The sequence below is a fragment of the Plodia interpunctella genome, chromosome 30, assembly GCF_027563975.2.
Source record: "Plodia interpunctella isolate USDA-ARS_2022_Savannah chromosome 30, ilPloInte3.2, whole genome shotgun sequence".
NCBI classification, from domain to species: Eukaryota; Metazoa; Arthropoda; class Insecta; order Lepidoptera; family Pyralidae; genus Plodia; species Plodia interpunctella.
This window is the reverse complement of record NC_071323.1, coordinates 1582513-1596653: the sequence shown is the minus strand read 5'-3', so window position 1 is coordinate 1596653 and position 14141 is coordinate 1582513. Positions and strand designations below refer to the sequence as shown.

At 37.8% G+C, this 14141-nt stretch overlaps 1 protein-coding gene across 2 annotated transcripts in view; it reads left to right on the top strand.

Moving 5' to 3' along the window:
• kst (karst) overlaps positions 1–14141 on the top strand; it is a 97954-nt gene that overhangs the window by 11768 nt on the left and 72045 nt on the right. For both annotated transcript variants that reach the window (XM_053767094.1, XM_053767092.1), the window contains exons 4-17: positions 1531–1647; positions 2322–2479; positions 2945–3060; positions 3675–3787; positions 4463–4650; positions 5166–5304; positions 5942–6028; positions 6386–6516; positions 7453–7675; positions 8646–8851; positions 9430–9518; positions 10578–10731; positions 12206–12341; positions 13501–13713. In XM_053767094.1, coding sequence (XP_053623069.1) covers positions 1531–1647; positions 2322–2479; positions 2945–3060; positions 3675–3787; positions 4463–4650; positions 5166–5304; positions 5942–6028; positions 6386–6516; positions 7453–7675; positions 8646–8851; positions 9430–9518; positions 10578–10731; positions 12206–12341; positions 13501–13713 — 2070 coding nt within the window. The remainder of the gene's footprint in view (positions 1–1530; positions 1648–2321; positions 2480–2944; positions 3061–3674; positions 3788–4462; positions 4651–5165; positions 5305–5941; positions 6029–6385; positions 6517–7452; positions 7676–8645; positions 8852–9429; positions 9519–10577; positions 10732–12205; positions 12342–13500; positions 13714–14141) is intronic.

Below are 14141 nucleotides of genomic sequence, written 5' to 3'. Positions count from 1 at the left end.
ATTAGTGAAAACCGCATGGAAATAACTCCAGTAGTTTTTGAGTTTATCGCGGGCAGACGACACGGTTTTATAATCTGTAAGGATGTTTGTTAGATGCGTTTTTGGCTTCTTATATTCGAGTGAAAACGTTAATATCAATGTCATTATTAACAGTGAAATTCCCACGGGAGCGAAGCCCCGGGGCGCAGTTAGTCAGTACATATAATAAAACAGTAGTATTTAAATAAATGACTGGGACTGCATTCCTAGTTTATAACGGACCCATTGCAGTTGACGGAACCCTCATCGTACGAAAGAAATTTTAAAATATATTTATGAAAATAATGGCCCGGAACTTCGCTCTCGTAAGAATTTTGAGATAAAATATAGCCTATAGCAATCTTGGATAATGTACCTTTCTAACGGTGAAAGAATTTTTGAAATAGGTTTGGTAGTTTCGGAGATTATCCGCCTCAAACATACAAACACACACAACGCTTACCTCTTTGTAATAATAGTATAGATTTACCATATCTGTCATTCAGACGTCCTTCCTTTGTCCGCTGTTATTTAGCTCGGAGAACATGAATGACAATCAGTGGCGTAGCTATGCGTCCGTAGGCCCTAGGCCGAAAATATCTGGGTCAACCAAACAAAGCAGTTTAATTTTTCAAATGAAGAAATTGAGTACGTTTGACCTCAATCCAGCCTAATAGAAAGCAACGTCTAAGGTGATATAGGAAAATTCGAAAAATGCTTATTCACTTGAAGATTAACGATTAAATTTACGTTAAATTTCACCTATTGTGCCTGATAGACAGGGGAATTGTTCCATTTAAAGCACCTGGCTAAATCACCCGGGTGCTTTACTACTAGTCTATTTTTTGGTCGCTTTAGCCAGGTGTCTTAACTCGATTTAAAATTTTATTAAAATCACCTGGGTTATTTATAAATAAATATCTTTATTTCAGACAACAAACAGTCACATTTTTTTGTTAGTAACAATGTTTTTCTTAAAACTAAGTTAATATCTGATAGCAACATACAATCACAATCTTCAAGTCGAATCTTTTGTCTGTAAGAGAAACTTTTTTAAAGTTCATATTAATTTATTTGCCAACTAAGTGTACAATGATGATCATAAAATTATTACATAGTTACTTATAACTTAGTCACCTTTTACAGATATTGCAAATCGTGCAGCGCCTTATATAATATTTAAATATACCATTTGTATTGTTATACAGGGTTATTGGTATCAAACGCAAAGACTAAAGACCTTCTGAAGACTACTAACTTCTAGTACAGTGGCGTTATGTAGCGAAATCGAACATGCGTTTTACAGAAACGACATTAAAACTAAAAAAAAGGGTTTTTTTTTTTTTGTATTTATTACGTTTAGACAAAAGTCGTAGAACAAAAGATGTTAGTCTCTACTTTATGCGCCTTTGGAAGTTTATGCGTTAGATACCAGTAACTCTGTATATTCGTCATATTAATATATTTATGTGTAGCTTTTACTTTTTTAATAACTTCGTAATTCCTCCGCAGGTTCGCTTAGAGTCGATCGGAGCTGAGGACATAGTGGACGGCAACCCTCGCCTGATTCTCGGCTTGATATGGACCATCATCCTGCGGTTTCAGATACAGGAGATTGAGATTGATGTCGTGAGTATTGTTTGAAAAAAAAAACTTCGTCGAAAATGTATATATATATCGTAAATATATATCGTAATTCTTAATTAACAATAAAATTAATTTTTACGAATTTTGCATTCTTAGATTCATATAGTAAAAGCGGGCGATGTCCACTAATCAACTTGGGGCAAAAAAACATTTTTTGTATGTATGTATAACTATCGAACCGTTTCTGATTTTGATGAAATTTAAAAGCTGTGTAGGATTTGACAATAGAATTTTTAATTTCGTGGGGCAACAAAAACGGTTGGGTCGTTTTTGAAGAAAAAAAAGCTTTTCATTTCTATTCATTATTTCAGTTTATCAATTACCTGAAACCCTTATACCAATTGATGAACCCTGATATTAATTTATGTTCATTTAATTTAAGGTTAATTTAAAGAAGAGTATCCACAACATGCTTCTTCATAAAGATCAACAGAAATATCGTATCCCAATTATGAAATATTTACAATTTTGTAAAAAAATAATTGTGTTTGCGAAATCTAACTCCGCGGGGGACAACTAGTTTATCTAGTGTCTAGTGTAGCTTAATCTGTTTAAATAATTTTTAACTTTTCGCTAAGAAATAGAATAGAAATAAAATGTGTCGCGTGCGCTCAAAGCGCCATAAATAAATAAATAAAAAACAATGTTATCGCCAGGACGAAGAGAATGAGTCGTCGGAGAAGAAGTCTGCTAAAGACGCGCTGCTGCTGTGGTGTCAGCGGAAGACCAGCGGCTACCACGGCGTCAATATACACAACTTCAGCGACTCGTGGCGCTCCGGACTCGGGTTCAACGCCCTCATACACGCGCACAGGTGACTATTGTTTGTTCCTTTTAGTTTGTTTTTTTGCTTTGAGATCTGATTATAACCAGCGGCCCGTCCCGCTTTCGCTCGGGTAAACACGAATCTTAACTAATGTTATAAATTCGGAAGTAAGTTTGTTTGTTACCTCTTCAAGCTAACTAACCTTTTTAAAATTTTGCATACATGTAGTTTGAAGTATGGAGACGGACACAGAGTACCTTTCATCCCGGAAAAATAACTTTTCCCGTGCTGAAAATTTACGCGGGCGAAGCCGCGGGCAAATGCTATGTCCTCTTCCATACTTCAAACTACATGTATGCAAAATTTCAAGAAGATTGGTTGAGTAGATAGAGCGTGAAGAGGTAACAGACAAACAAATTTACTTTCTCATTTATAATATTAGTTAGGATTAGGATTTAGAATGGTCGACTCGACAAGGAAGAAGATTGTTAATAATGCTTTTTTTATCCCCAGGCCGGACCTGTTCCGCTGGTCGGAGGTGCCCGTGACTGAACATGTGGAGACCCTCAACCATGCGTTCGACGTCGCTCACAAACACCTCGGCATTCCGCGTCTGCTCGACGCCGAAGGTATGTCTATCTCTTTCACTCTACTACCAAACACGCATATCTATCCCTTTCTTTATGCCGCACTGATGGTAAGCGGTCACTGTTGAGGACTGTATTGACAACACCGATATCAGTTCATTATTTTTATTTATTGTTTTTTGATTGAAATCTCGTACAAATCTGAACGCTCAGTGTGGGGGTGTTCGTATATTTATTAACAAACAAATCATTCATTAGTATAATACTCAGTGATTACAATAACCAATAACAATTCGAGTAGGTTTTTGTAATTTTGAAATGAAAAATGATCTTTTTAAGATTGACCTGGGTCTTGGATGTTTATCTATATGTATATGTGATAGAATATAGTATCGTTGAGTTAGTATCCCATAACACAAGTTTCGAACTTACTTTGGGGCTTACTCAATCTGTGTCATTTGTCCCTATATATTTATTTATTTATCTTTTGATGATTGATTTAACAATTGCCAATGTAAAATGTGTCCAGAGAAAACGCTTTAAAGCTCACTTTTCAACGATCCTCATCTTACCGGGTGGCAATCTTTCCAATTTATATATTACAGAGAGTTAGTTGTCTTGGTCTTTGATGTATTTAAATTTTAATTGTATTTCAGACGTGGACATTAGTCGGCCTGATGAGAAGTCAGTCATAACGTACGTAGCGAGTTACTACCACACCTTCGCGCGAATGAAGAATGAGCAGAAGAGCGGAAGGAGAATAGCTAATGTAAGTCTTTCCCATTTTTACAAGATTTTCTTTCATCTATCCCGATGATTTTTTGCTCATAAATGATGGTGCCGCCCACGATCGGATCGGCTCCCGATGAGGAAACTCCTCAACGGTTTACAGTGAAAAATCTATATGAAACGGAACGGCAGTTGTTTATTTTTGATTTTCATTCGTCGCTTCTCTCTTTTCGAGTGTGTTATTTGACATCGGCGTTAGGTTTTGAAGTCAAGACGCGTAAAGTTATCTGACATGACTTTTACGACTGGCTACTACCTCGGTGGCGCAGTAGTAAAGTAAACTCTGAACCGAGAGGTCCCGGGTTCGATCCCCGGTCGGGTCATGATGGAAAATGATCTTTTTCTGAGGGGCCCGGGTCTTGGATGTTTATCTATATATGTATATGTTATAAAATATATTTATTTAACAAATTAGTATTTATTAAAAAAAATAAACACAACAAAAAAATATATCAGTTAACAAATTAATTTTAAATTAATTAATTATGGTGTGAACGTCCGTCCGATCCGAAAGTCGTAAGCGTAAGAGTTAGCACAAGTCATGAACTTACTTTGGGGTTAGCTCAATCTGTGTGATTCGTCCTAATATGTTTATTTATTATTTATTTTATTTACTACCATTCAGCTCTGTTATAAACTAAATTGCGTTCACCAGATAATCGGTCAGCTGATGGACTGCGACGGTCGCAAAGAGGAATACAGCAGACTTATCCTCGCGTTGCTGGAGTGGATCCGCATGAAGATACAGGAGCTGAACGGCAGGGAGCTGCCCAACTCCCTGGACGGCATCCAGCGGCTGCTGCTCGCCTTCAAGCAGTATAGGACAGTGGAGAAACCGCCCAAGTTAGTCAATTTTACCTCATGCTAACCCTAATTGGTCTGTCGTAAACGGTAATACACTGCACATGTCAAAATATGTATATATTTGTCCAATCTTGAAAACTTCATTTGCGCGTTCTAGACCTGTCAGTACAAGTTAATCTATATTTAGGCTATACCTCATGATAATTCATATCAGACAGCCGAAACTTCATACAAAAAACTTCGATTTCAACTCTCGAAAACTTCAACTGCGCGTTCTAGACGTGTCTTTTCGACCACAGCGCCATCTGTCTGTAGTATAGTGAGCCATCTATGTGACTTGTGTTGTCGTTGCGTCTGCAACGCTTTGTAATAAATGTACCAGTACATATAGACAATAAGTGTAACAAATATGAGCCACAGCTTATACCTTCAACGGGATATGTAATATTGCCTTTTATTTTTAGTATTAAAGTTTCAATTATTTTTTATAAGAATCTTATTGTACTCACATGCAATGTCGCGAGTCAAAAGCTTAATAAAAATCTTGTTTGTAGATACAAGGAGCGATCGGAGATCGAAGCGCTATACTTTGACATCAACACCATGCAAAAAAGCTTAGTCGGCGAACCTTGGTCTCCACTCGAGGGGCAACTGTTGCAAGACCTGGAGAGGGAGTGGCAGCAACTGGAACAGGTATGTATATAATTCGTCCTCTTAATTCTTATATATATGTATAAGACCTATATTTGTTAATTGACGTCCTTGGAGAAAAGGCCGCGGTGAAGTTTGTTGCGCCGCTTCTTCTTCACCCACGCTTTGGAAGCCGCCAGTAGTTTAAGTAATTTTTTGACGACAAAAAGTGATGTATATCATCTTAGAATTTTTAATTTGAATATGATTTAGTGTATTATTATCATGTCATAATCAGCCTATTGTATCCCACAGCTGGGCACAGGCCTCTCTCCACGCTCCCGTCCTAATTTCGGGATAAAAGTACCCTATGTGTTATTCCATTGTTATATTATAGTTAAATACTAACAAACATACACACATACATCCTCGCAAACTTTCGCATTTGTGATACTAACTTTTGCCAGGGCCCGCGTGAATTTTTCTGATTTTCACCCCCGTTACAATCATTTGGAGGTCGAATTTCGAAAAAAAAAGTATCATATATTTGAACGGGGTTCTTTAATTACATGCATATCAAATTTCATCAAAATCAATTCAGCTGTCTAACCGTGAAAGGGGTACATACAAAAAGACTTTCGCATTTATAATATTAATATGGATCAATAGGATATTGTAACACCATGTGTAACATTCACAGGCTGAACACGCGCGAGAAATAGCCTTGAGGACTGAACTCCTGAGACAGCAGAAACTGGAACAGCTCAACTATAAGTTTAATACGAAGGTGAGCTTAAAAACGAGATTTTTCCGTTTCAAAAATGTAATTTTTGTCCACAATTTATACAATATTTTCTTGTCGTAATTACTTATATTTGACGACCTCGGTGTCCCAGTGGTAAAGTTCTTGCCACTGAACCGAGAGGTCCCGGGTTCGATCCCCGGTCGGGTCATGATGGACAATGATCTTTTTCTGATTGGCCCGGGTCTTGGATGTTTATCTATATATGTATTTGTAATAAAATATAGTATCGTTGAGTTAGTATCCCATAACACAAGTCTCGAACTTACTTTGGGGCTAGCTCAATCTGTGTGATTAGTCGTAATATATTTATTTATTATTTATATATAAAATGTGTTTCAGTCCGTCCTTCGCAAAGGTTACCTGAAGGAGATGGTGCTCGTGCTGTCAGACCCTCGCTACGGCTCCAACCTGGCGCAAGTGGACGCCACGGTGAAGAAACACGAAGCCATCTCCGCTGATATTCTTGCCAGGTATACTATACTTTACTAAAAAATTAGGCTTACACTAATCTATCATTCCACTTGGGGCAAAAATACATGTTTTGTATGTATGTTTGTATGTATGAATCTGCCAATGGAATTTTTGAGCTCGCGGGGCATCAAAGTCGGTTCAGTCGTTTTTGAAATACTCACAATTTTGTAAATAGAATATTGTGTTCGCGAAGTCTTAAGTTCGCGACGAACAACTAGTATTATAAAAGCGAAAGTCTGTCTGTCTGATCCGCTTTTACGATTTTGATGAAATTTGTTATGGATTTAGTTCAAACATGACCAATTTTTTTTAAATCAACCCCCACTATAATTTATATATATAACTTTAACCCCCCCGGTGAAAGTTTGTATGAAAATTATGTTTGATTCAAATGCACGCAGGCGACGCCGCGGTCATTTACATTACATATTATAGCGAATATTACATTAATCGAGTCGTTAAAATTTTACCTTATTAACCCCCGACGCGAAATGAGGGCTTTAGTTTAACGTGTCTGTCTGTGTATCTGTCTGTGACATCGTAGCTCCCAAACGGATGAAGGTGAATTTCACGAGCGTTTTGAACTCCGCCGCGGGATGTCATTAGTGTTTATTAAATTGTACCATATACAGTAATCAATTTAATTATCCTATTTTATAAATAAGTAAAGTACCGGCACAATGATAATTTTATAAATTTTTAATTTAAAAAAAAAGGTCTCCTTAAAAAAAAATGTCGCACACTAATGAAACGCTACACGCCGCGTTCAAACGCTCGTGAAATTCACCCATGAACCGATTTTCGATTAGTTTTCTTTTTTTTGTATCATACATAATTTAATCCCTAGTGTTCTTAGCCGTGTTTCATCTGAAAATCCGTTCAAAAATTGAATGTCGGGATGTTTTTCAATTCGTCAAGCAAACAAACTTGTCTAGGACGGAGCGTTTCGACGACTTATCGGCCATGGCCGCGGAGCTCATCCGCGAGAATTACCACGGTGCGGAAGCTGTGTCGAACACAGAGAAGGCCGTGTTGCAGCGCTGGCACTCGCTGCTGGAGTTGCTGGAGCGGCACAGGGCGTCGCTGGCGCGGCTGGCTCAGCTGATGGCGCTGCTGAGGGAGGCCGACCACATCGACCACACCCTGACCGAAATGAAGGTATTTTTTTAAATATCTTTCTCATATTTGGTATGTTATAATTATGTTGATATTAGCTGTAATCTATATACATTTAGAATGTTCTGTTAAATTATATCAATTCTTCATAGTCGTATTCCTCAATATCAAAATCAATCAAAATCAAAATCAAATCATTTATTCAGAAATTAGGCCTTCACAGGCACTTTTTCACGTCATACTCTAAATTAAATGATGTTTCCCAAAGCTACAAACTACTAGCATTTCGGAACGACCACTGCTGAGAAGAAATGCCGAAAGAAACTCATTCAAACAGTGTTGGTCCCTATTATGCCAGAAGGGCTTACCATTTTTTATATATAAATTTATGTATAATTTTTTATCAGTAATATAACATTAAGTACATAATAAAGTACATGGTCAAAAGGTATACTGAAACATATTATGATTGTGATCAAGTGCTGATGAAAGGAAAATATATATATACTTATATATATATGTATAATTAACCAAACAAAAAAAAACTTTTAATAAAAGATCGAGCTGACCAGTTCCCCCGGCAGCACCCGTTCACGAGTTGACGTCAGCCATCGCGAAGCTCAACCACAACCTCATGGCTGAGGGTCGCGGTCATTACATTTATATCATTCCATTGTGAATAATAGGTTGCCAAAACATGGACAGGATACGTGTATACTATTATTATAAAGTGGTAAGCGTTTGTGAGTTTGTATGTTTGAGGCGGGTGATAACCGAAAGTACCGAACCGATTTCAAAAATTCTTTCACCATTTGGAAGGTACTTTGTCCAAGATTGGTACCTCTTTGGAGCTTTACCTGCTCGACCAACCTTCTTGAAATTTTGCATACACGTATTTTGAAATACGGAGAAGGACATGTGCTACTTTTCGTCCCGAAATTCCCACGTGAGCGAAGCCCCTGGGCGCAGCTAGTAAAAATAATAAAAAGTATGAATTTTTTCATCCTTCCAGACTCATTTCCAATCGGAAGAGGTCGGTCGCCATCTTAGCGACGTGGAACGTTTACTACAAGCGCATGCGCTGCAAGAGTTGCAACTGGGCGCTGTGGACGAGACCATAAGGAGATTAGTTCGCCAGGGCGCCGCCACAGAGGGCGCCACGCAACACAAGCAACAGTTGACCCAGCAGCTGACACAGTTGGAGGACTCCTACGTCAGGTGATTGATTTATTTGAAGTTATTATTATTTGTTGGTAGTTTGTTGTTGTTGTTGTTTTTTTTAATACAAAAATCTTAATACAGTTTAGATGATTTTTTAAATGACAATTGTGATTTAATTGATGTTGATTTGATATTATACCTGTTCAACACATTTTAATGACGTAGCTACTTGTTAACGATCCTACTAATGTGAAAGTTTCTGAGGATGTATGTTTGTATGTTTGTTACTCTTTCACGAAAAATCTACTGGACCGATCGTTATGAAATTGGTACACGGGTAGAATATAACCTGGAATAACACATAGGGTACTTTTTATCCCGAAATTCCCACGGGAATGAAGCCCCGGGACGCAGCTAGCTTATTTATATTTAAGTGTAATTTGTAAGTGTAAGACCTGTGTTATTCCAGATTATATTCTACCCGTGTACCAAATCTCGCACATATGCTATAGGCTATATTTTATCTCAAAATTGCCACGGATGCGAAGCCCCGGGCAACATCTAGTATGTTATAAAATATCAACTTGGACTTGATAACAGTCGGGACAAGTAGATATAGTAGATGTAATCCCCAGCCTGGTCGCTGCGGCGAAGGACCGCAAAGCGAAGCTGGAAGACGCGCGCAATCTCTACCAGTTCCTCGAAGACCACGACGAGGAAGAAGGTAAAGATGTTATATATATTCATCCGCCCTAAAATACACACAGCAGCACAGAGACAGCACAGCCTAGGCAAAAATAGCATTTCCAAGGAGGGTTGTAGTCGGGCAGGTGGTCACAAAAAATCACCGTTGAATCTTCAAAATTTTAAGTTATATATATATAAAATATATATATATATATATAAATCCTTTTTTTAGTTAATGTCGTATCTATAAAACGTTAACTCTATGTTCGATTCCGCTACATAACGCCACTGTACTGTCTCGTGTTGCTTGGCTATTGCATAGAGTTTGTTAGAGTGTTTCAACTAAACTAGATATAATACCTTTATACTCATTGTATGTTACTGACATTGTCAGTTGTAAAGAAGAAAGAAATAGTTTTTCTCTCTCTCTCTCTTTCTCAGAAATGGTCGCCAACAATGTATGTAGATTTGCTCTGTGAAAATAAAATAATTTACTGCGTTGTTCTAAACCTCTATTTTATTCCTATTTTGCTCATAACCCATGTTAACATGTGTAGAATCGCAAATTGGATTGTATTTTTTTTTTATATGAATTTTATTATTATTACATAATTACAAAACAAAATCCTCTGCCGCGTCTGTCTATCTGTCTGTGTGTTCGTGATAAACTCAAAAACTACTGCACGGATTTCTATGTGGATTTCACCAATAGATGTGTGCTTCCTGAAGAAGGTTTGCATGTATAATTTATTATGTTTTTACCCAGGCGAAGCCGGGGCAGGCTAGTGATGTTATAATGTTTTTAAGAAATTCTTACTATATTATATATATAATATTATAAATGCGAAAGTAAGTTTGTTTGTCACCCCTTTAAGGTCTACCTACTCGACCAATCTTCTTGAAATGATTTTCAATAAGATTGGTCGAGTACACATAACACATTTCAAACTACATGGATTTTGCATACATGTAGTTTGAAATGTGGAGAAGGACATAGCGTGACTTTTACCTTGTACCTTTCTTCTCGGAAAAATAACTGTTTCCGTGGAAAATTCCTCTTCTTCGCCACATCTAGTAAATAAATGAATGTACGCAGGATGGGTGACAGATAAACAGCGTATCTGTCGCGCGGAGGTCGCCGCCAAGGACTTGAGAGGAGTGCTGGCGCTCAAACAGAAGCACACGGCGCTCGTGCACGAGCTCAGGGCCCGCGACCAGGTGGCCCAGCGGCACAGGGCCAAGGGACAAAGGTACCTTTCAAATACCAATTCAAAATTACTTATATACATCAGTTCCCTTATCACTAAAAAAAATGATACACAAATTTATATTTAAAAAATACTAAGCCCTTACGGCATGATTTTGTTAAAAGTTTTTTTGTTTGGTTAATTATACATATATTTATATATATATATATATATATATTTTCCTTTCATCAGCACTTGATCACAATCATAATATGTTTATTTTGTATGTTATATGTTATTTATTGTGTACTTACATTGTTATATTACTGATAAAAATATATACATAAATTTATATTTACAAAATGGCAAGCCCTTCTGGCATAATAGGGACCAACACTGTTTGAATGAGTTTCTTTCGGTATTTCTTCTCAGCAGTGGTCGTTCCGAAATGCTGGTAGTTTGTAGCTTTCGTAAATATGATTTAATAGAATATGACGTGAAAAAGTGCCTGTGAAGGCCTAATTTCCGAATAAATGATTTGATTTTGATTTGATAGGGACCAACACTGTTTAAATAAGTTTCTTTCGGCATTTCTTCTCAGCAGTGGTCGTTCCGACATTCTAGTAGTTTGTAGCTTTGGTAAATATCATTAAATTTAGAATATGACGTGAAAAAGTGCCTGTGAAGGCCTAATTTTTGAAATAAATTATTTTATTTTGGTTCTAGGCACACACAGTTAGGTGTGAATGTATATAAGAATGTATGCATAATTTATTATTTTGATTGATTCCATTATATTTATTTATTGTGAAATTTATAGTGCCATGATTGGCTATTCGACTGGGCAAAAAAAACATTCATTCATATCGTGTGTGCTATTGTTAGCACCGGTGTCAGATATTATTTAGGTCGCCCAAAGGAAAGTCGTGTTAGAAGACATTGATTTTTACGATTGTGGTACATGTTATGGTGGATTAATTCCACCATAATATGTACCACTTTATAAGCAAGACATTATTTCATTCGTTCATTCATTCATTCAATCAATCATTCATTCATCTAGTACAGGTGACATCGAGTCTTGTTAACCATAATTGAATGTCGGGCACTTTTTAATATTTCATAAAGAAATGCGTGGAAAATACTGCAATTATTTTCTATTATTCAACTTTTAACTGATATATTATATAACGGTGGTGGTGTAATGGTTAAGGCGCCCTCCTGTGCATCGAGGTTCGAATCCTACTCGTGCCATAGGAGTTTGTATACCAATCTGACTCATGTATAGTAGTTTTCATCGACCACCACTTGCTTCCGGTGAAGGAAAACATCGTGAGGAAACCTGTGCACTGGTTGATTATTTACTTGTGTGTGAAATGACTCCATTAATAATGCCAAGAAAGTTGTTGTGTGTGTTTAATTCCATGTAATAGCCAAGACCCTCAGCCATGAGGAATATGACTATGAAAAATTGATATATTTTAACAGAACGTTCTAAATATATATAGATTTCAGCTAATATGAACATAATTTCCAGTTTGGTCGACGCTAAACACCCGAAGAGCGCGGAAATATCCCGCAGACTGAGCTTCCTGAACCAGCAATGGGACGTGCTCAGAGAGCTGGCAGCGGCGCGGGAGAAGCTGCTAGCCGACGCTGCTGAAGCACACCAGGTCTGTTCACACACAATCTTATTTTATTGAAACCTACCAATAAAAATAAATTGTTTATTTCAGACAAACAGTCCACATTGTCATTCTCTTAAACTAGCTTTTGCCCACAACTTCGTATGTGAGTAAAAATACGTTTCCCGTAGGAATTTTTGGAAATCCCTTCTTAGCGCTCCCGTACACTGTTCTAGGAACCTACACACCAAATTTCAGCTTTCTACGCCCAGTAGTTTCCGCTGTGCGTTGTCTGTCAGTCAATCAGTCAGTAACGGAAGAGTTTTATATATTACCAATAAGATTGATAATTTTGTTTATGGTCAGCATGCTTTTTGCATCCATTACATACGTAGATTATACCGTGTTAATATTGTAGAGAAAATAAAAAGAAAATGATTTGATTTAGTGAATGAATGAATGATAATTTATTTGCATTAAAAGTGGTACAAAAGTAGTTGTTCGTTATCAAAATAAGAAATAAATATCTCACTTTAACAAACCCGAATATGTCAACTACATCAGAAAACTTATCTATAGTACTATTATTATGAAGAGGTAAGCGTTTGTGAGTTTGTATGTTTGAGGCGGGTAATCACCGAAACTACCGAACTGATTTCAAAAATTCTTTCACCATTAGAAAGGTGCATTATCCAAGATTGTTATAGGCTATATTTTATCTTAAAATCTCCATGGAAGCGAAGCCCCGGGCAATATCTAGTTTAATAAATAAAATACATGTGATATTTTTTTTTCGCAAACAGTTCTCTCCCTAACCTCCATGCTCCACGCCTAATGGTCATCACGCCGGACTGCTACACTGGAGGTCCCGGGTTCGATCCCCGGTCAGCTCAACATGGAAAATGATCTTTTTCAAATTGACCTCAATCTTGATGTCCAGCTCTATATGTATATGTTATAGAATATTTGACGACCTCGATGGCGCAGTGGTAAGATTCTTGCCACTGAACCGAGAGGTCCCGGGTTCGATCCCCGGTCGGGTCATGATGGAAAATGATCTTTTTCTGATTGGCCCGGGTCTTGGATGTTTATCTATATATGTATATGTTATAAAATATAGTATCGTTGAGTTAATATCGGATTTACTTCGGGGCTGACTCAATCTTAGAGATTTGTTCAAATGTATTTATTATTATTTTATCATCAGTTCTACGGCGACGCGAACGAATCGGAGTCGTGGATAAAGGAGAAGCACGCACTAGTGTCGACGCCCGACTGCGGGCGCGACGCGGCCGAGGCCGGCGCGCTGCTGGCGCGTCACCGGCCGCTGCACGACGAGGTGCGCGCCTACAGCGCCGAGCTCAGCGCGCTCACTGCGCACGCGCAGCGGCTCAAGGCCGCCGGGATCAACGCCTTGCAGGTACGGGGATACTAAATGTACAGCCAGGATTTTTGATTAAATTCTTTTTTTTTTTTTTGTCGTCGCAACGCCGATTAGGATGGTGAAGATACCAATCTTTTGATGGACCAGTGTTGCCAGATAACAGGAGACAGCGCCCTCATTCAATTTCTTCACTTCAGACTGTGTGTATCTGTATAGTATTTAGTAATTTATTGGAATAAGATATGGTAAAAATAATAATATAACGTACAGTGCCCAACTTAGTGCGCACGCGCAGCTGCTGAAGGCCGGCCGGAATCAACGCTCTGCAGATACAGGCGAGAAATACAGGTCGTCAAAAAAGAAGAAATCTTCAAAAGAAGATACGAACTACATTTTTAGCCATTGCAACACCAAATAGAATGTTCAATTGGTTGTTAAACCGCAGTGTTGCCAGCAGGAGACAT